We start from the raw sequence: 25,888 nt of genomic DNA, 5'->3' as shown, positions 1-25,888 counted from the left end.
TCTTTCCTGTCTTACTGTGACTGTCCTAAAAGGCTATAAGCAAGCACTTCTTGCTAAGTGGTTCCATTTGAGATGCAACAAAGCAGATGAGATACTCATCGGATTCATGCAGAACTGTACAACAGACCTGATGAATTATCTTCTTAAGTGGTACCTCAAATTTGCCAGGCCCTTTTCTTCTTTCCCCGGCCAATCACGCAGTGTCCATTCTTATAAGCACTCGGGGTTAAAAAAGGGGCCACGAGTCTATCTCTGTCAGGCTGTGATTTAATTTTGGTGCCTTTCTGTTGCCATAGTGAAATACACTTACTTCTGTTCAAAGATCGTGCAGCTCTGACAAAGCAAATATCCTCTGACTCTCATGTTAATTATCCTTAGATGCTGTAGAGCTTCTACCCATGCCCTTACTGAGGAGGCTTGGTATGTATAAAGTGGAAGGACTGCAAAAATGGCAGCTCTCAACACTTTCAACTCATTCTGAAAGTACCTGAAGCCTTGAGGCTTTAAGATAGAAATCCAGCATCTGTAAAGAAATCTGAACTTATAGTCATATCAGAAGAACATCCGAGTATCATACTTACGATCTACCCCACTAAGAAGTCTTAATAAGTTTTCATTTCATTTGTTTGTGCATATGCATGTGTGTTACAGAAAGCCAGAGGGCAACTTGCAAGAGTGGCTCTCTTCTTCCATTATCTGGGTCCCAGAGACAGAATTCAGGTTGTTAGGCTTGGTGGCACTGGCCTTTACCTGCTGAGCCATCTTGCTGATCCAAGAGGTCTTTTAACAATACGTTGTTGGTGTGACCTCTTAGGACACACACAATATTAATAATGATGTGCTAGGGAATGATAAACGAAAGATGTTTCATATTTTTCTTTTAAAGTCATCCAAGCACCTTGGTACTGGCATGTCATTCCCCTGCTCTTAGTTGCCAAATGTTTATTAAGCATGCTATTTGAATGGCTCCAGGTGATGGGCAAAAGTCATACCTGATGTCTTTTTTCACTTAGCCTATGTACTTGGTTCCTAACATCCTCTATCTAATTCTCCATCATTTTAATTAATATTTTGTTAATGAAAGAGCAATTCTGGGCTAATGGGGTAAGTTCAGATAACTTACCTAGTACCAACAGCAAAAACAAAAGCAGTAATAATATAATTCATTCATTGGCTTTTACTCTACTGAAAACATGTAATCCACTCCATTGCTATAGCTTATGTTTTCTAGATGCAATAATAATTTTAGAAACTGGGCTATTTGTGATTAGAATCTTACAGAAGAAATTGAATTGAACAAGCATTAAATACTGTGCTTAATATTGCTAACCCCTAAGTAGTAGCATAGCCAAAATCTAAACTCCAGAGCTTCATAGTCTTGCTAATATATTCTGGATCTCAGGTTCATCATATTGAAACATAGAACTTGGGGCCATACAAAGTTGGAGTGAAGTCTAAGCCCCAATATTGGGGGATTTCATTTTCTGGGTGTATATAACTCAACAGCAAAACACTAATAGTATTGCTACTTCATGCTGTTTGGGCAAGATTATATAAAATAATTTGTATTAACATGTCTGAATGATACACATGATTGCAGGTATAAATATAATGAACATAACTCAAGATGTGGCATGCTGGAGGCAGTGTAGATGTATTATTATCAATCCTTTATGTAAAAAATCATAAATTTGCTTGAGACTCAAGGATGGGATGAGGGTGGAAATGGAGATTTGAGGTAATAATTTCAACCACTTGTCCCTTAATAACCCCTTCTCCTAGGACTTGGGTCAATTTGTAAGTGCACCCTTGATGCTCTTCTTTACTGGGCTAGCTGTTAAACTGCTCCATGTTTTGGAAGGTCAGATGAGTGTTGCCTTTATTTGAAACTTTCTAATCTTCTCAAGTAAGAAGAAATTTTTTCCAGCCTTAGAAATCTTGTGTGTTTTACTGTAAAGAACACAGTGTGTGTTTTCCTAAATAAACTCATGCAGACTTGTGCTAGGCAGATTCTAGCTGACACTCTGTACTCATGGGCTCCTCCCCAAAGTGATAGAAGCAATTATAATTGCTTGAGAAAGAGATTCTCACACCAGATCCTGCCCATAGTCTGTGCAGGGAGCTCCAGGGATGGAGCTTTCCCAGGTTCCCTTTGCAGTGATGTAGCTGTTTTTGAGTGACAGATACTTTGTTAAGTAAACCCAGTCAACTCATTTGGGTCACCAAACTAGACTTGCCTAGGATTATTTGTTTGGTTGTCATCTGTGTCCCATTGAGATTCCACAAATGTCTGTTCATGTTCCTACAGAAAAAGCAAATTTTCATCCCTTTTCATGGGATTCTTTCTGATACTTCGGTTGCTATGGTTTCATTGGGTCCCAGATTTTTTTGTGTTGGGAACTCAATACCAAGAGCAACACGTTGATAGTATTTGGAATGGAGCTTTGGGGATTTAATTGAATCAGATAATATCATTAAGATGACAATATGACAGGACTGGTGGTTTCATAATATTATGAAGAGAAGACGTACATACCTGGCAGGAGGAAATAGCATGCTCCAGAAGGGGAGATCCTGTGTGCTTTGTGTCACCACGTGATCCCCTGTACCATGTTATAATGCAAGGGAACCCTAAGCACGTGCCCATGTAGCTTGGGCTTGGTATTCCCACTCTCTGAACCAAGAGTTGAATGAAACTCTGTTTGCTTTTTTTAGTAAATTTCCAGTCTCAGAAACTGTGGTATCGTATCAGAAAACAAATCAAGATACTAATGTAGCAATGAAAAGACCAGCAAAAGTTGTAAGAAGAAGATGGACTGAACACTCAGAGCTGCTCCTTGAGGGTGCTTCAGGGGGTTCCCCTGGGGGGGGGGGGCGAGCCTGTCTTCTTTACAGGACTCTGATCTTCCTAGAGCAATGATCACACCAGTGTTACTTTGAATTCGAATTAGATTTAATTTTAAAAGTTAACATTTGATCAGGTTTGGTAAATTCCTGTAGTCCCAGTACTTGGAAGGATCAGGACGAATCAAACAATGAGTTTGATGTCAGTCTATGCTACATGAGACCCCGTTTCAAAATAAATAAATGGATAAAATTAGAATTAATGAAAGATATTGGAGATACTTGAATGAAAATCAAAATCAGACCTTTCTAAAAGGGGGTGTGCCCCTCTTTTATGATTCTAGTGAATGGTATATATTGGGCTTGTTCTGGTTAACTGAGGACCCCTTTTTTGGTATACAGCCAGTTATTTTCATTTTCTGGATATCAATGACAGAAAGAGAAAGACATACATTTCTAGGTCAGGAAAACCACTGTACAGGTATAGAATAGAATGGCTTGACTTACATTCTAACATCTAAACCAAAGTTTCTGGCTAGGGATGTATGTGGGGTGGGATGATTGACAGTCATCGACTGACTGCAAGTAGTTTGTGGGGCTTGGCTTTCAAGGTAGCACCCATCAAAACTACAAGTATTACTTAAGAAAAGTGGAAACAGATATAAGTGCTTTGGGAAGTCAGGCCTTGCATATGCAAAAGAAAGGGAATTACAGGTGATTACGTTTAATGGAAGGCAGCAGAGATCAGGGCTGGAGGGTGGCCACAGAGTCCATTTGAATTCTCACTCTACTACTCTGCCACTCTGGCCTTGGGGAAATTGCTTAATTTCTCTGCTGCAGTTGGCCCATCTTTAAAAAAGAATAGCAATTATAGTAGCGCTGCTTTGTAGAAATGGTGGAATGTTGGGATAATTATGGCGGCACATGCTTAGAATAACGATAGGTACTCTTTACACAGGGCTGGATGTTGACTATGATGAATTATTTTCTTGTCCCATTAGACTGAAAGTTCCAGCAGGCAGACAGACTTCTCAGGGCCTAGGATCGAGCTCCCAGCTGCTGGCTGAGTCATCCATGACTGACTGTATTTTCATTGAGCATAAGCCAAGTTCAATGAGCACTGTCTTTGCTGACTTTTACCACATGATGCACGATGGTCTTCTACTCTCCTAGGAAGGAAAATAAAGGAATTTGCAGGCTGGAGGATAAAGTGGGGTGTGTGGACAGCTGAGCCATTGTGACTCCATGTTGAATTGTCTTTATCTTTAGAGAGCACAGAACTAAATGGCACCACATTTAAGTAGAAAGACTGTAGACAAAATGATCAGAAAAAAAGCCGGTAGGACTTTGCTTCAGTTTTTTTTTTTCTATTTTCCGAGAAATTTGTCTTACTTTGGTGCTCTTGACCCAAGTCAGACTGTCCTGACTTAATATGCTAGCAACTGGGACCGTGAGCCATCAGAAGTTAGCATTGTGTTTTATCAGCATAAGCAAGATTTAGAAGACTTACTTAAAGCCAAAAGTCTTCCAATGAATGCCAGAGCGTCTGCCTTTGAAATGGGATTGACATCCATGCACATGGATTTGTTTAGATTCTTGGAATTTAGAAGCTGTCTGGTTTTGTGTATGAGGGTAGACAAAGCAAGTTATACTTTATGTTCAAACCATAGAAAAATATTTAAAAAAAACAAAGTGTTTATATTACAGAGCCATGCCAAAAGCTTTAATAGGCCAGGGAGATGCCTCAGCAGGTAAAGGAGCTTGCCCTCGAGGCAACAACTTGAATTCAATGACTTGGAAGGAGAGAGTTGATTCTGCACATTGTCCTATGACCTCCAGTTGTATGCAGTGATGTTCTCACACCCTTCCAACCAGAGTAAATGAATTTTTAAATGATTTATTAATAGGCACATCTTTCTATAAAAAAGATTTTAACTTAAAATATAAGGGCATGTTTTTAAAAGCAATTTTGAAATAAAAAAGATAAACCCAGAAGGGCCCAAAAGATTAATACATTTTACTATAAAACCTCGATTATTTAAATATGTTCAAAGGGATAGTCAAAAAATTTTCCATGATATTTTATAATGAATTAATTTATTTAAGTTTACGTGCATGTGCAAGTCAAAATGACTAGCAAGTAATTCAGATAGGCAAAATATGTGAATAGACAGTTTGCCAAAAAATATATAATATATCCATACAGCTTGACTCATTAAAGAGATAAAGTAAATCAATATATTCATCTCTTTGTCTTGCCAAATCAGGGCAATTGTGTGTAGTAATGCTGGCAAGATAAAAATTACCTCCTTGCGCTGACTAGTTTTACATCAGCTTGACACAGGATAGTGTCAACGTAAAGAAGGGAACCTAAATGAGAAAATACCTACATAAGATTGGTCAGAAGGCAAGCCTGTAGAATACTGCCTCAATTAGTGATGGATGTGGGAGGGCCCAGCCTTTTGTAGGTGGGACCACCCCAGGGATGGTGGTCCTGAGATCTGCAAAAAAGCAGGCCAAGCAAGACAGGAGGAAGAGCAAGTCAATAAGCAGCACCCCTCCATGGCCTCTGGATCAGCTCTTGCCTCCAGGATCCTGCCCTATTTGTGATCCTGTCCTGATGTCCTTCAGTGGTGAACAGTGATGTGGAAGTACAAGTCAAATAAACCCTTTCATCTCCAACTTACTTTTGGTCGTGGTGCTTCATCACAGCAACAGTAACTCTACCTAGGACACTCTTGTATGTCACTGATATGAAGGGAGATTGGTGCAGTATCTTTGCAGGACTACTGGCAATGCCAACAGCTTCGTGTTAGAAAGTTGGCATACATTTGGCCAACAGTTCTCTTCCCATGAATGAAGCCTGCAAAAACATATGCACAAAAGCCCATCAAGAATATCTGGGGTTGTGATTTTGGCAGTAGGTAATTAAATTACCTTTCAATACTTGTGCAGTATTTTGAGACAATGGAAGACAAACGAACAACTTAAAATAATTAAATCTCTGTATGTTGTGTGAATGGACAGACGCGATGGAGTCACTAGAAAATCCGCTCCTGTCCCAGTGACACTGTGTTGTCCTGCTGCCAGAAAGGAACCCACACAAGCTGAGAAAACCCCTTAAAGGACACCCTAGCGTTTGTTAACAGTGGTGGCATTGTAGGAACAGAATTGAAACTTCGGAAATAAGGCCCAATTTCCATTGAATAATTGCACATTTAAAAGCGATTGTCATTTTTTCAGATTTCAGCAGGCCAGACACTACAGTTCTGGCTTACAGTGTCTCATCTTGGAAGCATCGTGCCTATTGGGTTTAATTAGCTTTATGCTACAGATGGGACATTGTGATTTGGAAAGACTGAGTAACTTGTCCAGGGTCACACAGCTGGTGTCCTTGTTCCATCATCAATAGGAAGATTTACATAAGCAGTTTGTGGGACTTGGTTCTCAATAGACTCACATATGTTCACGATTTGCTACTTCCGAAGGCTGGACTCAAGGTTTTCAAATATTGTTTTCTCAAAATAGAATAAAGAAGAAGCATTGCTTCACTTTCTAAAATGTCCTTCTTCCAAGCCCGAGTGTCAAGGTATCATTTCAAATTTGGAAAGGGTTGGTGGTCCCCTTTTCTTCCTTCAATAATGTTAGTTTCACAACATGCTGAGGTAGGGTAGGGGCAAGAGAGATAAAGAAACTGACGACATCATCAGCCATGTGTCTTAGAGCCAGCAAGGTTCTGTTTAGGGAAAGACTTAGGGAGCAGTATTTGATTCAAATAATTCTAAATGAAAGGAAAAGGTCCATGTTGCTCTCCCTAGTTCTCCAGTTGGAGTGGGTAGATGTGTAAAAACAACATTATCGTGCCTGGAAGACAGTGGAAAAGCCTGGATCCAGAATCAGAAAGGCAAACCCTATATATACATCTATAAAACACTGGGGGGCTTCCACTGGAAATCTACATTTCTTAATTTGTCTCTCTCATTATGATACTATCTCAATGCATGAAGTTTGGTTGTACTTTCAAATTAGCTTTCTTAGTAACTGGTTATTGTGTTGTTAGGCATTTGGGGGGGATTGTTGTAGTTGATTTTGGGCTTTCTTAGTAACTGGTTATTGTGTTGTTAGGCATCGGGAGGGACTATTGTAGTTGATTTAGAGCTTGTCTTGCAGTCAGTGAGAAAGAAAAATACATCATTAAAAAATGGGTGTGTGTGTTTTGCTTCTGTGTACATCTGTGTACCACAAGCATGCCTGATGTTCATAGAGGCCAGATGAAGGCATCAGATTCCCTGCAACTGGAGTTACAGAAGGTTGTGATGTCTCATGCGGGTGCTGGAAACTGAACCTGGGTCAACTGGAAGGGCAGTCAGTGTTCTTAACCACTGAGCCATCTCTCCAGCCCTTCGTCACTTCTCATCAGCCACCCACTGCTTTTCTCCCTAGGCTGTATTCCAGGGAGAAGGGACTTTGAGTGGCCGGGTCTGTTCTCTCTTTAACTTATGAAACATGAGATGTGTTTTCTGTCTTGAATTTTTTTTCCTCAGACTTTTCTGAGAACTGGCATTTGGGAAGCTCATTTGATTAGAAAGGGACACTAGCTGACTGGAGCAACTGGCTCTGGCAGGCCTTGCCTTTCTCCCCAGTTCCCTCTGCCTTGCTAAAAACCATCAGATTACATTCCTGATGCTAACCCCCAAGGTCTATCCCTTTATTGAGCCAATTCCTCTTCCTGAGGCTGACTACCAAGGTCCAGCTATCAAAGTATTGAGACCCAGCAATTAAATGCCTCCTTTGACTTATCTAGTTAGCAGGCCCAGTTAAAATGAAATAACTCATCCTAACATGGGGGTTTCCCCTTTGTACCTTTATAGCTGACGTTTTCCTGTATGCCACATCTGTCTCCTCTCTATGCACAGTCAGACAGTCCTTTGTTGCCCTCTGGGACAAATATCTCTGCCCCCCTTCACTTGTTCCCTTCCCCTTCTACCCAGTCCTCTCTCTCTCCTTTTTTTGTCTCTTATTCCCCGCCTTCTATTCCTCTGGGGGCAAATACATATCCTTTTTCCTGAGGACTTGGTCTTGAAGGTCCTACGTTAGTACTTTTCCTTTCAAAAGTTACCAGGTACTTTGACATGAAATCACGCATTATATTTGGTTAATGCTTAAAATGATTTAGAAAAAGACGTGGCTCATGAGATAGATTAGCGTCACGATGAGACTTGAAGCTAGGTACTTGCTGTGTGCTTGGAGATTAGGGATATTGCTGCCGGCTAGCCTACTAGTGGAAAAAAGTCCGAGTTACTGGATTTGCTCAAGATAAAATCTTGGGTTTGCAAATAAATTCTGGTCAATTTCTCTTAATGTTACCATGGTAAATAATGTATTCCTAAGATTCATGTACTGAGTCTAAAAAGTCATTGATTTGGTCATATCAATATGTAATTCGAGAGAAAATGCATAAAAGCATTTAGCTAATTATTACCAGGACAGCTCAGGGTAAGGCATGCACCAAAAATTGCATATCTACCCACATGTATAAAAAATTGTCTCAGAGGTGACATTCTTTTTGTATCTCATTTGAGTAGTTTCTGGTTCTTTCTATTCTACTCTATTTAAAATTTTAATGTTTCTTATGAATGTCAAACCTGTTTCTTAACTTATTGATGGAATTTCACTCACAGTTAGCAAAATGCTCCCCCAGGTGGCCCAAATGCTCACATTATTCATATTTATAAGGTTCAATTGTTTGGCGGTTCTTGAATATCCTTATGGCTTAGTTTGATAAATTTGCTGGGAGCCAAACTTACATAAATCATGGTACTAGACTCCCTAGGGGCTACAGAGAGTTACAGCTTCTCCTGTTTCTGTGGGCGGTCTTCTGAGACTGCACAGAAACCAGAGTGTGCAAAACGACCTACAGTCTGTCCTGCAGCGTATACGGTGGTAGATGGGTCAATCACACGCTTAGCACTTCAGGAGGGAAACAGCTTTATCTGCACCTTCTAGCTAAAGATGTTTCCTCATCTAGTAGATTTTTACTGGAGAATATACGGAGAAACTGAGACTTTATCTCCTATCAAATCACCTTGCTGTCTGGGGTTCGAGTCTGAGCTGGACCATTTGTAAAAACTAAGTCCACCAATAGACTTATGATCTCACACGATTAAATGGATTTTGTGTTAGGAAGAAAAGAATGGAAGCTCAGAGAGGAAGTAGTAATGTAATTATAAGAATGTGCGAGCTTCAGAAAACCCAGAGACCTTCAGGAGGCCTGACCATCTCTTTTCCCCTTCCTGGGGAGAGAAGCTAGTTGTTGATGATAAAGACAGAAAACAGCTCTTCATGGGTTGAGAGAGAAGTAGGCAGAGGGCTCAGTTGGTGAGGGTGTTTGCTTCCAGATTGACCAACTAAGCTGTTCAGAGAACGCACATTCTAGAAAGAGAACTGGCTCGCCAATCTGTCCCCTTGCCTGCACACATGCCCCCGGAATAACTGAATGCACATTTCCCAAGAGATAAGAGATCCTTTCTCGTGTGTCACAGTATTTTTTTTAGGAAGCTCTTTAAACCACTCGCTTGGAGTTTGTGTGTCAAAATCCTGATGTCAAAACCAAGAAATACGCTTTTTTAAGGTCATCAGAACAAGAAAAGAAAGACGGCCCCACCTGCCAGAGAGAGTCTGAATTTTGTTCTCATCAGGAATTATTTTATGAGCTTACGCCTGAAAGATCATGTGTGCTTATAGTGGGTGTCTCTTCTCATCATGAGACAGTGTGGATGCAAAGGAGCAGGCGTGGTTCATCTCCTCTTCAAAGTTCGCTTCAGTAGACCTCTGTCCACATCCTCATCTGTAAGCTGGAGATGAGCTCATTCTGTGAACTTGTGGGTGCACCATTTTACTACTTGGGAAAACTGAATTCATTTAGGTACAAGAGAGTGAGGTAGTGGCAAAACAGGCAAGAAGAAAAAAAAGTTCAAAGCATAGCTGCTTTCCATGAAGCCATAGGCCCTATGCACCTAGTGTCAATAGATGCTCTTCCCTCAGTATCTACAGGCAAATCAGTGTTCTGTTCTTAGAGACAGCAAGTCCTACTGCCTCTGTCCCGCCTAGGACTCAGTGTACTTTTAATATGTTTCCATTTATTTTTGTGAGTATTCCATCTCCAAGCACTCTATATAATATCATTAGACTGCAGGCTTCACAAACCAGACTTCCTGTTTTCACTGTCTTAACACTACCTATGCTCTATGGCTACATGTGGCTAGTGGCTAATAAATCATTTTCAGTGAATGGGCTGATACTTTAACATAGTTTGCTGTGTCATTTTAGACCAGGCCCTTCGATTTAGCCCAATGCTTGTTTCTTTGATCAGCTGTTCAAAAGTCATTTACAGTCACTCCTTACACCCTCCATTCTCTTGCTTTACAGTCAGCTTCGATCACTTTGAAATTCTGCGGGCCATCGGGAAGGGCAGCTTTGGCAAGGTAAGAGCTGAGTTGTCCAACTCCCTGCAGAGCTGTGGGTCACGGATGGTCAGAGAATGCTGTGATTGTCGAGGTGCCGGCATGATAAAGACAGAAAACTCGGGAAAGTTTAGGACTTTCACAAACTTGTCGCCACTACCTGATGAAAGTCAACTTCACAATGAACCTTGTGCTGGCTCAGGATTGCCTTGTTCAAGTCAGCTCTGCCTAGTCCAGCCTCCTGTAAGAATCTTCTGTCTTCCAAACTGACTCTTAGATTCTCCATGGAGACATACTTTAAGATGAAATAATGATTTTCTATTAAGTTGGCATGTTATTTTGAGAAGGTTGTATAGGGCTCTAAAAGAATTACAGAATGTGGACAATTGTGTAGCTTTTCCTTCTGCTCTCTCTTTCCCACTATAACACCTATGCTGGGAAAGGAAACACTTTGCCTAGTGAGTTTTTGATCTTAGCTCTCTGGTCACATCCGTTCCAGCCACTTAAAGGAGGATCAAGGATGCTATCTGTTATCAGAAGATTCTTAACATCGAAGCCTACTTAAATGTTGTCTCAGAGATCCCAGGAATAGAAGCAGGCAAACTGACATGAGGATTGTAGAGATTCAATTATTGATGTACTAAATGCATCAATAAATACATGGGGGAAGAAAATGAAATATTTACCCTGAGTTTAAATAAGAGTTTTAATCCCAGAGAATGACAAGGGCTCTATGCCATGCTAAAGGATAAACCCTTCTATGTCCCTCAGCCACCTTTTCCTTCTCCCTAATCATTGGCTGACCTGGGCTTACATCACCAGGTCTGCATCGTGCAGAAGAATGATACCAAGAAGATGTATGCCATGAAATACATGAATAAGCAAAAGTGTGTGGAGCGCAATGAAGTGAGGAATGTCTTCAAGGAACTCCAGATCATGCAGGGCCTGGAGCACCCTTTCCTGGTGAATCTGTGGTAAGTGTGCTGACTGTGTCTCCAAATGGACACTCCTGCGTCCATCTGCATACATGGTTAGAGCATCATGACATACCTGTTTGATGTGCAATGGCCAGTTTTCATTACAGTTTTCCTTAATGTGTTGTACAAAACTTTGGTGTTAAAATGAGAGAAAAATAAGTGTTTATTTGTTGCCGTGCTGGGAGGTCAAACTTGGGACCTTGCACACGAATTGAGCACTCTACCAAAATGTGTGTGTATGATATATGTGTGTAGTATGTATGTGTGGGTGGGGGTTAAGTCATATATGCCTGTGAGTTTTGAGTGCAGCTGTGTGTGCACTTGCACACATGTGCAGATCAGAGGACAACCTTGGGTGTTGGTCTTCCATGTCCACCTTATTTGAAATGGTAGTTTCCTGTTGTTAACTGCTGTGCCCACCAGGCTGGAGGGCTTACAAGCTTCTAGAGATTCTCCTGCCTCCACCTCCTGACAGGCTGGAATTACAGATGTGTGCAGCTGCATCCAGCTTTACATGGGTGATGGGGATCTGAATTCCCATTCTCATGTTTGTATAGCAAACACTTTATCCACTGAGCCATTTCCACAGCCCAAAGTTGCTGCCCCCCTCTCATTTTGTCAGGAATAAATAACCCTTGCCTTTGGGGTTACTGTTTTTTTTTTTAAAGAATTTTAATTACATGGACTGATGCGGGAGAATTGTCTGTATTCTGTCAATCATATTTTAATAAAACGCTGATTGGCCAGGCAGGCAGTATAGGTGGGAAAACCGGACAGGAAGTAGAGGTGATGCAATGAGAACAGGAGAATTCTGGGAAGCAGAGAGGTCCCTCCACCATTCCTGGCAGACCACCGAAGAGGCAACATGTAAGCTGTCACGCTGAGAAAGGTACTGAGCCCATGTGGCTAACATAGATAAGGATAATGGGGTAACATAAGTTATAAGAACTAATAAGTAGCCTGACCTAATGGGCCAATCAGTTTATAATCTTATGGAGTCCTGTGTGTGATTTTCGTTGGGAGTTGCTGGTTGTGGGGTACCGGGCGGTATGGAAACCCCAACAAGCCGGCCCCCCTGTCGTGTTACAATGGACCAATAATGAACGTACTCAGATGTGTTATCTCTAATTAGATAGATTTTTCTGATGTACTGTGGAGCATGAACTTTCGGTGCCTAGTATGGCCTCCCTCATTAATATGAAGTTTGTCTTGGGATCTTGGAGAAGACAGTTTCTCCTTAAGGTAACTGGTAACAGGCTGGTTTTTTTGAGGCACACTTTGGTAACAGCTATAGGTGCTTATGATTTGCTAAAGTCAGGTGCTGCCTTCCTCCATCAATAGGTTTAGGCACAGGCTACACGTTAGCTCTCTGGGATCAGTTCTCAAGGCCTTTTCCATAATCCAAGGCTTAGAAGACACTGAGATACCCGTAATGTTTATTACCCCTAGTGCTTTGCTTGTGCATTGAGATCTTTGTTTCTCTCTCATTTTCCAGTACATTTTAATGCATCTATTATGTTAAGAGCTGGATCTTAAAGTTAATTCAGTATGACTGTTATTTAAATATGCATGCCAAGCAGTTCTTACACGCCAGCGGGAGCAAAGAAAATGAAAGTCTTTACCCAGAGAATACTAATGGAAGAATAATTGAGATTTTGCTATGTGTTTCGGAACATCCTTTTGGAGGCATCAGTGCGTGAAGCCTGCCTCCATCCATCTTTACCTAGCACAGTCCACTCAGTCTGCAATGTGTTAGAGGCTTCTCAGTTAAAAAGGGGATGGCTCTGTGTGACTTAGAAATAGATCTATTGTAATTTGTGCACTACTCAGACCTGCTAAGTCTAATTCTGGTACACCATCAGTGTACTTGTTAATCAGAATTTTAGAGTGGCCTATTCAGAATGGTACCATGTAAGATGCTAAAATGGATGCAGGCTTTCTCTTGCTTAGCAATCATCACATCCTCTCTTCTCTCTCCTCCCTAAAAATGACAAGGTGCTGTCACTTCACAGCCTCCCTTTGTTCGAAGTCATATTTTTCCTGCTTAAAAAGCTCAGCCAACTCATTTTCCCTTTTTAGCGCCAAGAACTCTTCATAAGGACACACCTAGAGCGTTCCTCTTTTGTGCTGTCTCTTCTGGCTGTGTGGGCAGAGGCAATGAAACCTGGGGGCCGGGATGCAAGAAGCAGAGAAGGTTTAAAAATTCTGTCATTGCAGACCCACATTCTGTTCACTGCTTGTGCAGAGCCGGCCATACATAGTGTGGCAGACTTGCTATCACAGTGGTTCTCAACCTTCCTGATGCTGTGGCCCTTAATACAGCTCCTCAGGCTGTGGCGACCCCCCAACCACAAAATGATTTCCATTGCTACTTCATAACTTTAATTTTGTACTGTTACAAAGCATAGCGTAACCCCGTGAAAGGGGTATTCTACCGTGACCCAGAGGTTGAGGAACTCTGAGCTATAACATATATCCCGTTCTTTTTCTGTTCTCGTTGAAGCTCACAGTGGAATTTGGGGCACATTGCACTGACAGAAGAGAAGGAAGAGGAAGCCCTACTTTCGTCATACACAGTGCAGAACGCACAATTATTTTTTTATTTATTGACAGCAGTGTACATGTTTGTGTGTGTGTGAATTTTCAGCCTCCGTTCTTTCCTCTCAATCCTCCTCCTTCCCTCCTTCTGGACTTTCCTTTTCCCGTAAGTGCCCCTCCTTCTCTTTTGAATGTTCCCGGCCCACTGAGCTTAATTAGGACTGCTGGTTTGAGCATAGGTGGGAGGTTGTTTAATGGAGCCGAGGCAACTAACTTATCAGTGCCTCCATCAGGAAAGAAAGGGGCATCACTTTTCCAAGCTGCCATTAACTGTCCGTAATCCCTTTGGGAGAAGTGGAGACTCATGATGGAATATTGACAAGCCCTATCTTGGGCCGGGCTTTTCCAGGTAAACACAGCTGGAATAAATTCAGCACGACAGCAATTGCGTCATCTCTAGAGAAGTGTTTTTGTAACACACTTTTCCATCTTCTAGCTCTTCCATTCTTTTCACCCCCTCACTGACACTGTCCTCTGAGCTTGGAGCGTGTGTATATAGGTATCTCCTTTAGGGCTGAGCACACTAGAGTCCCTGGCACTTGGCATTTTCACCAGTTACAGTCTTTGTACTAATCACTGCCCACTGAAGTAAGAGCCTTCTCTGATAAGGTCTGAGAGAAAGCACTCTCTGTGGATCAAAACAAGAGTATTTAGAAGGCATTCGGATCACATGTCCCTTAGCAAAACACTACAGTATGTTCCCTAGGGCCATTGATTCCCCTAGTCGGCAGCTCCTGATCAGGTTTATTGTACCGGGCATAAAGGCTCTCTGTTAGCATAGGCATGGAATCCAGTCAGAGAGCTTTTGGTTATCCCATCACAAATATGCTGCTATTGTACCAATGGATGCACCCTGCTAGGTGGACTGTTACTGTAGTTCAGAGTGGCTACAGCTGGATAAGACTGTACATGAACTCTCTTCCTCAGCAGCCTTCGCAGTACCTTCCAGCACTGTGGAAGTCAACCAGCAGAGAGGGAGCTGCCAGAGAAGTTTCGACTTGATTTCCCCATATCTGTAGAAGGAACGGCAGGCTGCGTCCTGCCACCCAGCTAGCTTTACCCCCGAAATAATTACACGGAAACTGTATTCTTTGAAACACTGCCTGGCCCATTAGTTCCCACCTCTTATTGGCTAGCTCTTACATATTGATTCAACCCATTTCTAATAATCTGTATGTCACCACAAGGTGGTGACTTACCGGGAAAGATTCAGCTTGTCTGACCTGGCAGCTTCATGGCAGTGACTCTCCTGACCCTGCTTTCTTCCTCCCAGAATTCAGTTCTGTCTTCCCTGCTTACCTATGTTCTGACCTATCAGACCAAGCAGTTTCTTTATTAACCAATGAAAGTAACACATAGACAGATGACCCTCCTCCATCACATATTAGGTGGCCAAAGTATGTGGTGTCTTCAGCAATAGAGTCTTACCATCAAGCGCTAGTGGGCACCCAGGAGATGGCAATAGACTCTATTGTTTTGGGTACCAATGGTAACTCCCTGATCAGCAACAAATAAGGGGAAATCCCACACCTGGAACTCAAAGTTATTTTCAGTAATCTCTGGCTTCTGGGAAGGGCGTTATCACTCTGTGTAGGGAACCTTCATTTAAACTTGTTTTTTGAAACTATGTTTTTAATGTCTATGAAATAGGTGCCCATATGGCTTTTGCACATTTCCCTAGTCTTGGTTAGTCTTCTACACACCTCCTCTGCCATGCCTACCTAGTTTCTTCCCCACTCACACCTCTCCATTCCTAGTCCTGACCTTTCTACCTTCACGCCATTCTGTCTCCCTTCCCTTGACTTTTCTCCCACTCCCCTTTAATCCTTTCTTCACAGAGGGCATGTATTCCTTCTCACTGTTGTGCTTTCTGCCCTAGCGAGCTACTGTGTTATCTAAGGGAGTCTTTTCAGGAGAAATAAGCACGTTACAAACTTTCTGAGTCTTAATAATGAATGATCTGTCACTTTCAAGTCACATCGTCAGAAGACATGGTTACAATGAATGGCAGGTTGTCCCAGTGGATGAAAAGGGTCACCCAGCATATAGGCTCTTGCAACTATTTATTTGCAGTTTTTTTTTTCTTGCTCCATGTAGGTATAATATTCTAAACATACCAGTCACTAACTGGCCAGTGTGGATGCCCAAAAGTCTACCTTGAAGGATGCTTGATTCCAAAGCATCATGGGAAGCATCACTGAAGTGTCTTCAGTTCATTCTTTATTAGAGTTGATTATGATTTTCTGCCTTCATTCTTCAAATCAAACGCAAGCTAATTAAATGTTCCCCAAAATATTATATATAACTCAGATTTATGTTCTGGCCCAACAATTAGATTTATTTGGCTATCTCCAAAGCTTTGGAGGCTAGTACCTTAAGAAACATCGTATAGTGTTTATAGTATATAATATATATATATATAATATAATATACAATCATTTCAAAAACCCCTGCCCATTTCACATACTCTGTTTTTCTAATAGGCTCCCCCCACCCCACTGCGTATTGCGTTCAATAACCTCATTCATTCTCAAGATACATCCAGCCACTAGGGCTGTACTCCAAAAACCTCAGTTTTCAAGCTGAGAAAAATGACCAAATTTCTCTTAAATACCATTTGCTTTAATGTTAAGAGGCATGAATGTATAGGTCCCCATATGTGTGTGCACCTCTCTCTCTCTCTCTCTCTCTCTCTCTCTCTCTCTGCATGTACATATGCTTGAAATTTTTCTGCTTATTGCAAACAATTTGAAAAACAGAAAATGAATCCAATAGACAATCGAGAAATCCTTAGCAGTCTTAACCCCTTCAAACAATCATATTTAATGTTGATACGTGCATTCTAGCAAAATATTCGCTTATAGTTTTCTGGTTTTGTCACGCACTGGCCCCACTATTTCCTTCATTGGTGTGCTTATCTACTGAGCATCAGAACCAAGCTGTATCTCAGGCTGCCATAAAATCTGGGAGGCACAGTTTTTTGAATCTCAGATAAACACCCAATAATTTTAACCGCGGCCCCAAGCGCCACAGAGACATATTTTTAAATTATTCATTATTGAATGTATCTGAATTTTAAATTTAACTGGCTATAGAGTACTCTTATTTGCTCCATCTGGCAATCCTAATTGCAACACACACCCACAGGGAGAGGATAGAGTGATGAGCAAGAATAGATGGAGCGCTTATCTGCACACTATCACTACTGATAGGAAAACACTAATCTTGAAATATAAACTGTGAGGAAGGCGTGGAAGGATTTAGGGGATGCCCCTGCATCCTGTGTTCCAGGGACAGAAGTTCACCCCTGTAGGACAAGGTGTCAGGGAGGAAAAACATTTGAATTAACGTTCAACCTTGCCAGCCGCCCAGCCCTGGATCCAATCAGGAAGAATCTTCAGATGTAGGGCACGCTATCAAGTGAAAGCTGCCAGACAGGGCTGGCATCCAGGAAAAGTAAATACAGTCTTGCTGTGAGTCGCTCCCTGAGGGCTGTTAACAAAGCCCTGGCAACCCAGGGTCAGAAAACAAATAGACTTGCAGCCGCTTCCCCAGGTGGCTTTTGTTAATTGAGATTAAGCCTGCAGCTGCAAGGTACGCTAGGGCCTCTCTCCTGGCTCTCTCGGGCCCCTGGGCCCTGGGAACAGAAAGGGCTCACACGTGGTTTTAATAAATGAGAGGACAGAGTCATCTATTTTAAGTGGAAAAGACTACCTGAACCTGGTGCGTGACAAGAGGTCCTTTCTGACAGCTGAACACACAGCCGCGCCGAGTTCCGCCGATGGCGGTCTGGAAGCTTCTCCCGTGATCGCCACTCAATTTCCTGGAGAGAGAACAGAGAACTCTTGGTACCTGACGAGGTGCTTCTGAATGGCGTCCTATCTCTCTTGGTTTGACGTATATTAGAGTCTTTGTTTATCCTAACAAACTCAGTTGAGAGGGATGGGTAGTTCTATTCTACATTTGGAGAAACTGGGGCTTCCCCAGGCGTTATACGGAGTAAAGACCTGGGCTCCCATCTAATAACGTGCCCTCAAATCTTCCTTCTTTCTATTGTATACCGTCCCCAGCAGACATCTCCTGAGACTTCCTTACAAAATATGCAAGGCAGCAGCATTAATTTTGTTTATTATCTTTCATACCTACCACAGGGATATCAGAAGGCAATTAGGTATGCTCGCACGCTTTTCTCTGTCTCAACTCTTGCAACAGTGCCTAACACACAGTGAGTGATCAATAAATGCCTGTTCAGTGAGAGAATGAGTCAAATAAGTCAGCGATAAGACCCGGTTATTGGCTCCTGGTTGTTTGATCTTGTCCCCACTACGTCAGTACCACATGTGCACCCTCACAATGTCCCCACCATGTCAGTACCACGTGTGCACCCTCACAATGTCCCCACCGTGCACACTGGCACCCTCACAAACGTACTGTTTTATAATCAGACTCACTCCAGTTCCTAGCTGATCTTAGGGTCTGAGAAACTGGAGTTTTAACACCTGTTCTGCCATTTGGTAACTTATGTACTTTGCTTGATTTCCCTAGACGCAATTGAGAATAATATCAATATTCATCTAGAGAGCTACAAATGAACAAAATACACATATAAAGTACTACACAGAGTAGTTGCTTTGTAAACCATGTCTTTAAACAACTGAGTGACGATCCTCTGGAAAAGGAGTGACTTGCTGTCCCTACCACCAGATATTTATTTCTCAAGACCCTATGGACTGACCAGGCATTTTTTTTCTGGTTTGGGAGGGCTTATCTGAAGCTGTCTGAGATTAGGGAGTTAATCATCCAAAATAATCTACCTGGTTCTTGATAACTGGGGCTCATTATCTCTGGGGAACTCTCAAACAACAGTGGAAGGATTCCACAGGTAAGAAAGGACACCCTTCATGAGAAATACATTTCCAGCTTTTGCCTATGTCATGTCTTCTACTGTCTCATCAGCCAAAGTAAATCCAGAGGTCATGGCCAGATCGAAGGGCTAGAGAAGCGGATTCTTCTTTGATGAGGACCATGGCAAAGTCTGGGTCTGAGAAGGGCAGGCAAAGGAACCGCTATGGTTAATTTAGAAACCAGCTGTCACAGTACGTGAAATAGTCTTAAGACACGATCAAACAATCAACTAACTGATAAAAACTCTTAGTTGTGCTCGAATTGGGATCTATAGACAGTAACCAAGTGCTCTTAGTTGTGAACGTCGTCAAGGAAGAATTTGTCGTTGAAGTAGCTCTCCTGTGAGGAGTCTGTACTCACGCTTAGATACATCTTACTTTATGTGATTCTACAAAGCGCACATGCATGACTTTCTTCTGAGCCCCTTACTTTCTCTGAGGCCTTGTGTGTAAGCCTATATTAAACTATTCTAAACCCCAATGTTGCTCATTGAAATGATTGTTCTTGGGGATAATCCTGATATACATGGATAAGAGAGAAGGACAGTCCCTGAAGGACTCAACAGAGACACGGTATTATTGGGTGGCCTGTGGGCAGTAATTATATTATGTGTACTTGATGACTGGATGTCCCATGGATTAATGGGTTAGTCTTGTGGACTATCTGGGTCTTCATAATACACACAAGAACTCTTCCTTTTCTCGTTGTCCTGTTACAAAATTCCTTCAAAGAAAACAACACAAAGATATTAAAAATACTCAGCTCAAGGAAACTCACTGGGTCCATTAGGGATAATGTAGGTGAAGAAGTCAAGGTGAAGAACAGGAATAAAGGCAATTCCGGGAATCCGGGTACAGGAACTAATGGGCAAACCCTTGAGACTGTCTGGCCCAGATGAGTCAGCGCCAACAATTTTCTAACCTTGTGTCAACCACTCAAGATTCAAAGTCCTAGGGAGACGTCTAATTGGCTCTGCTCGGAAAAGCATGCCTGCCCCTTAGCTTTCAAGACAGAGGGAAGAATGACTCCTGACTTGTTGACCTGAGCAACCTGGAGACAGTGTCACTTGCTGAGAGGGGGAGATCTGATGAGAAGCAGACTCAATTTGCGACTTCTGCTCAGGGATCTCAATACAGTTGTTGGGTAGGGAATAAATCCTGTGTTTCTGGAGAAACCCAAACTCCATGGAGTAGCCAGGCAAAACAAGAGTGTGCAGAGCATTGGCTAGTGACTGCATTTCAGGGACTGGAAGAGAGCCTCTTTGGAGAGTGCAGGTGAGACATCAAAGGCTCTGAGTGCTCCCCAGTTCACATAGGAGGAGGGGGGAGTGAACCATACCACAGCATAACCCCATTTATCATCTTCCTAGTTATTATACTCTTGTGGATGTCCGCACTCACCTCCATGAATTAAATGGTGACCCTGTCACATACACACCCTGTGGCTTTGTATTTCATTTGCAGCATTGTAATTTTGGTGTTATGTTGGCCATAATTGGATCTTTTCAATTTTATATAAATGTTACAATAGCCTTTCAATTTGTATTCAATATCTACTGGTATTTATTTTAGGTACTATTGAATTTATGGATTAATTCAAGGAAAATTTTTATCATACTATCATACTAAAATAGTATATCTTTTAATTCATGTATTTTTCTTTTTAATGCATAGAAACCTTGATTTTTCTCTCTTTGTCTCTGTTTTTAAGGTAACCCTGGTGTGGAAGATGATTTTATCTGTATTTAAGATTTACTCAAGTATTTGATGTTTTTCATAATGTTATTTTTTATTAAATTTATGTTTTTTAGTAGTCTGTTGCTTGTATGCTACAATAGATTTGATATCGGCATTATTTCCCAAACTCTGCTGAACTTCCTCAGTAACTCTCCTATAGGTGTTGGCAGAGATTTCTTTTTCCCACAGCCATTCAGTTCCAAAGAAATATACAGAGGTCTACATTAATTATAAACTGGTTGGTCTGTTAGCTCAGGCTTCTTATTAACTCTTACATCATAAATTAGCCCATAATTCTTGTCTATGCTAGCCACATGGCTTGGTACCTTTTATTAGGAAGGCATTCTCATCTTGCTTCCTCTGCATCTCGGTGATGACTGCAGGCTGACTCTTTCCTCTTCCCAGAATCCTCCTGTTCTCATCGCCCTGCCTCTACTTCCTGCCTGGTCACCCTGCCTATACTTCCTGTCTGGCTACTGGAAACAATTAAAACAATACAAAAGACCATTGTCCCACGGCACATAGGTTTTCAATATTTACAGCCATGTCATGAACAGATAATAGCGGTTCCATTTCTCCCTCTCTGGTCTCATCCCTTTGTTCCCATGCAAAGGGAGCAAAGGTGAACACAAATAGTGACCTGGGCAAGTTGGTCTTTTTTGAGTTCCTAGAAGTGGGTTTTAATATTTTCAGATGTCATGTGATGTTTTCTGTAGGGTATCTGTTGGCAGAGTCAAAATAGGGAAGTTCCATTTTGGTTCTAGAGTCTATGAATTTTAAAACTTATCAAGTAACTTCTTTTTAAATTAAGATCTCAATTTCCACCGCATAAAAAGTAAATGGATTTGGGACTCACAAAACAACTGCCCAAATGAACTGTATTTGGTCGCATTCTATTCTCCTTACACATTTATATAAAATCCTAGGTCACTATGAGTTTCATTAACTTGCTAGATTTCATATTTTCAACCTCATTTGTATATTACTTTTATTTAAAAATTAATGTTTTTTTGGTATACATTTTGAGATATGTAGAAATAAGGGTGACTGCCAAAGATGATATAGCAGTTAAAGGAAAGAATTGACAATAAAGGGCAAAAGAGGAATGATAGACAAGTAGAATCTGACAGGGTATAAATGAGCTATCCCCTAAGAGGAAGATGAAGGTGAATAGGCTAGCCTTAAGTCAGAAGTGCAGGTGGAAGGGCTAGCCTGAGGTAAAAATGTGGATGCTACTTTCATTACACTAGGAGAGAACACAGAACAGGAAGCATATGTGGGGGAGGCAGCGGGTTGGTTGGTAGGCATGTGAGGAAGTAATGTTCATGTTATTGTCTCTGCTTACCATGAAATCACAAACCGAGAAAGAAGAGCAGGAGATTTTTAAGGAGAGAAGCTGTGAAATAACTGAAAAAGTAAAATTTAAAAATTAGAATAGTATTTTTGAGTATCCATTTAAAATCTGTGTCTGTAAATTCAAAGTGAACTGGATCATTAATTCTGTGTTTTTCTATATAGACTGCACATAGAGGATATTGGTTTTGTAGTTTCTAAAATGTTTTAAGACCTATAAGACTGGGGTTTAATCACAAAGGATTCCCATAGACTCAAGAAGATTCTTGCTGAGGATGGTGGTGCAGATCTATCGCCTCAGCATGTGGAGGCTCAGGCAAGGGGATGGAGAGCTTGAAGCAAGACTGGCTACCTAGTAAGATTTTATCTCAAAAAATGAAAATAGGAATGTAGATTCTTAGGATAAATTTAAGAATATGTATATCGAAAATAATACAGTCTCATGTGTTCTATAGAAAGTGACAGTCTCATGCCATCTTCAGGTCAGTTCCTGCATGGTATGTATTAGCTTTGTCCCTTTAGAGAAATAGGCACACTGGGTCAGAGCCACAAAACCAGTGCCAAGGTCAGTCGGGATTCCAACAATGTTAACTTACATTCAATCTTAACATTATGTCTGTAAGGTATTCAGTTATCATTCCTTCAACAAAACATTTAAAAATATATACAATCAAAGAACTAAGTAAGAATATAGACATCATTTAACATGATAAATAATAAATTTTAGTGGAACAAAATCACTACTTGTTTTTTAAAATACTCAAGTTGGGGATAGGTCTCCAGTTGCTTGCCTGGAGGAGTTTTGACTGTCAGAAACATCTCCAGCTAGTACATCCCTGCTAACACAGGACACAGTGCAGTTCCCCACTCCGCAGAAGATGCTAGTGGTCTAGTTTGGATGTAGGCACTGCTTGGCTGATAGAAAGTCAGGCACATTGTATAAAGAGAATTAGGGAGAAGGATAGGAAGGACGAAATATCTGTCCTTGGAAGACCTTCCTTTGCCCCAGAATTCATGGAGTTTTACAACTTGTTCTGTAAGGAATGAATTGTCTTTTTGGCCAGGAGATGGGGGATGAACAGTCCAACTGTGCCAGATGAATGCTCTATCTCTTTACTGAGGAATGACAGGTCAGCACTTCTGATTCAATGCTTCCTGAACCCTGCTAATATCAGCCAAGACATTTCCATCTTTTTCCCAACCACACGTGATCATTTCCCATTCTGTCAAAAACCCAGAATCACCAAGTTTCATCGTTTTCTCTGCAGTGGTCTGTGATTGTCACGGATCTCCAAATCAATTTCTAATGCTTGGTTTTGTTTTCTAACCCTTCGTGTAATGTTCTGATTTAATTGCTCCTCATTAACATGTAAGCATGTGTCTTGGCTTTTATACGTATATGGGGAACAAGACATGTTATTCCCCTTTGCCTGTTTACTGGATATCTTATTCTCTAAGGGAAGCTCTCAGGAGATTCTGTACAAATAATAGTAGCCAAATTTTCCCCTGGGGAGACTTCATAAACAAGACCTTCAGAACCGGTATGAGCTGACGGATCACAAACTCTGCAGAGTTCTGTCCGGAGAAAGGTCAATGTTAACAATCAGCTATGACATAAGGACATGGGGACATAATCTGCAGCCTATTCTGTGAATTTAAAAAAAAAATAACTACACACCATGTTTTTCACTGTGAAAGTCACAATTCTCTGTGTGTTTTAATGAAGACTTCAGTTTATGGCTCATATTACATTTTCTTGAGTTTTTTATGATCCCTACAGTTAATTTTAGGGCCTTCTCTTAATTTCTATCATAGTAATTTGTATTTTTCTTTCACATTTCTTACCAAATTTTCTATCAATTTATTTGTGTAAATATTTATTTTTTAAGATGGTTAATTTCAAGAGAGAAAAAAACATTCTTTGCGTCACTTTAACTGTGATACATTATACAGGGGTATAAATATGTAATAAATATTTGTAGAATATCACTAAATAAACAAGTACATATGATAGACCAGGCTACATGCCAGGGCTTTCTGGTGGATACAGAGATGAATAAGGCATAGGACCTTCAAAATTTTTCCCTCAAGTGAAGACTTGAAGCTAAACGAATAAATCATGAAAATGCAGCCTGATTCAGAAGAGAATCCCCTGTTAAGTCTCCGAAATGTTCTATTACAGGCAAGTGTCTGAGTGCTTTGGAATTGCACAGGAGGGAGGTAGAAATAACCCCAAAGATTCATGGGAGACTCAAGTAGAACTGAGATAAACTCATGCAGGACAGCTTTTCTGTCTCTGAGATGTACACGGAAATTGTTCTTGCAGACTAGGAAGCTTGACTATATAGTAATTTTCTCAGTTCCATTCTGTCTAAAAGATCCGCCTGCACTGTGAGTCATCAACTTTATGACTTTCAGTTATGTAGTTCTTTAGTCTGGGTAAATACACAAGAGCGGGTAATGTCATTTGGCCACTGGTTTAATGAGGGTGTTTAAGCTGCATTTTTTTTTCCTCAGTAAACTCTGTAAGGCACTAGTAGGGCAGAGAACTCTGTAAGTTTCAAGGTTTGGTGCATGGATGAATTTTTTCTGAAGTTGAACTCCCTCTCCCGGAAATTTGACAGTATTCCCTACAGAGTGCATGTGACAAAATCTATACTGTTATATATTACTGGAGGGATTCAAAATTGGCACAGATGCTCAAAGACAGATTTGGTAGTATCTAACACAATTGTGTGTGATTTTGCCCTCTGTTGCGATGAATCCTCATACTAGCAAACCCACTCCTAGCAATAAATGATAATGCTAAATAGAATATAAAAAGACACATGCACTACGTATATACTAGTGTATTACCGGAATCTCCAATAGGAAAAGTTTGAAAACAGCCTCGTGGTCTCCCACAGAAGGTAGCTTAATTAAACACATAACATGACTGAGGAAAGGAATAACAGGTAACTCTTTATGGTACTTTCTCCAGCCTGTACTACTAATTGAACAAAAGCCAACAGGCTTGAACTAATCTATAGATGTTACCTTGACCCTATGAAAGTCCTGGATGGTTCAAAAAAACAGGAAATGAAGTCGGGTGTGGTGGTGCACATCTTTAATTCTAGCACTTAGGGAAGCAGAGACAGTGGGATCTCTGTGAGTTTGAGGCTCACCAAAGAGTTCCTGGGCAGCCTGGACCACACATAGAAACCCTATCTAGAAAAAAAAAAAGCAAGCAAGCAAGCAAACAAACAAAATTCATAAACTGCTCTTGAATTTTACAAAGAGTTGGGTGTGATAGCGTACTCTTTAAAAGATGTTTTTTAATTTTTAACTTTTTTATTGAGATTATAATATTACACCATTTTTCCCTTCTCTTTCATCCTTCTAAGCCATCCCTTACTCTCTTCCAAATCTGTGGTGTCTTTTTTTCTTTAATAGTTGCTCTGCGTGTGCGTGTGTGTGTGCGCGTGCACGCGTGTGTGTGTGTGTGTGTGTGTGTGTGTGTGTGTGTGTGGTTTCCAGAGGCATAAATACACCCTGCTCAGTTCGTATTATGAAACTTCCCATTGGAACAGAGACAACTGCAGAAAAACACAGCCAATCAAAGTGTATCGTTGTGGAACCCAGTCTCAAATGATCCATCAACAACATCACTCTTGCATCTAAGACTCAGGAATCACTGAGCCAGACAGGGCAGAGAGATGATAAGAGCCAGAGAAACCTGGAGTTTGCTGTGAGATAGTGACTCCTAGAGATGTCAGGAGCTATATCCATGAACTCTCACCTACATGACTGCAGCAGCATGATCTGAATAAGGGTGACACCAATAGACATGATAATGTGGAAGGAAGAAAAGTTTTAATCCCAGCTCTCAGCAAGTTAAGCAAATAGATTTGTATGAGTTTGAAGCTAGCCTGGTCTACATCATGAGCTCCAGGCCAGCCAAGACTATGCAGTGAGAGAGACCTTGACTCAAACAACAACAACAAAGAAAGAAAAAGAAAAAAAAGGAAGGAAT

At 41.1% G+C, this 25,888-nt stretch overlaps 1 protein-coding gene across 1 annotated transcript in view; it reads left to right on the top strand.

Annotated features, from left to right (window-relative positions):
- The window catches only part of Stk32a (serine/threonine kinase 32A), a 115,128-nt gene that overhangs the window by 25,301 nt on the left and 63,939 nt on the right, over nucleotides 1-25,888 (top strand). Inside the window, exons 3-4 of the mRNA XM_048419629.3 lie at nucleotides 10,273-10,328; nucleotides 11,130-11,281. Coding sequence (XP_048275586.1) covers nucleotides 10,273-10,328; nucleotides 11,130-11,281 — 208 coding nt within the window. The remainder of the gene's footprint in view (nucleotides 1-10,272; nucleotides 10,329-11,129; nucleotides 11,282-25,888) is intronic.

This window comes from Myodes glareolus, chromosome 13 (assembly GCF_982192425.1).
Source record: "Myodes glareolus chromosome 13, mMyoGla1.1, whole genome shotgun sequence".
Classification (NCBI taxonomy): domain Eukaryota; kingdom Metazoa; phylum Chordata; class Mammalia; order Rodentia; family Cricetidae; genus Myodes; species Myodes glareolus.
Note: the sequence above shows the minus strand (reverse complement) of the source record. Positions and strands in the feature narration are given on the sequence as shown.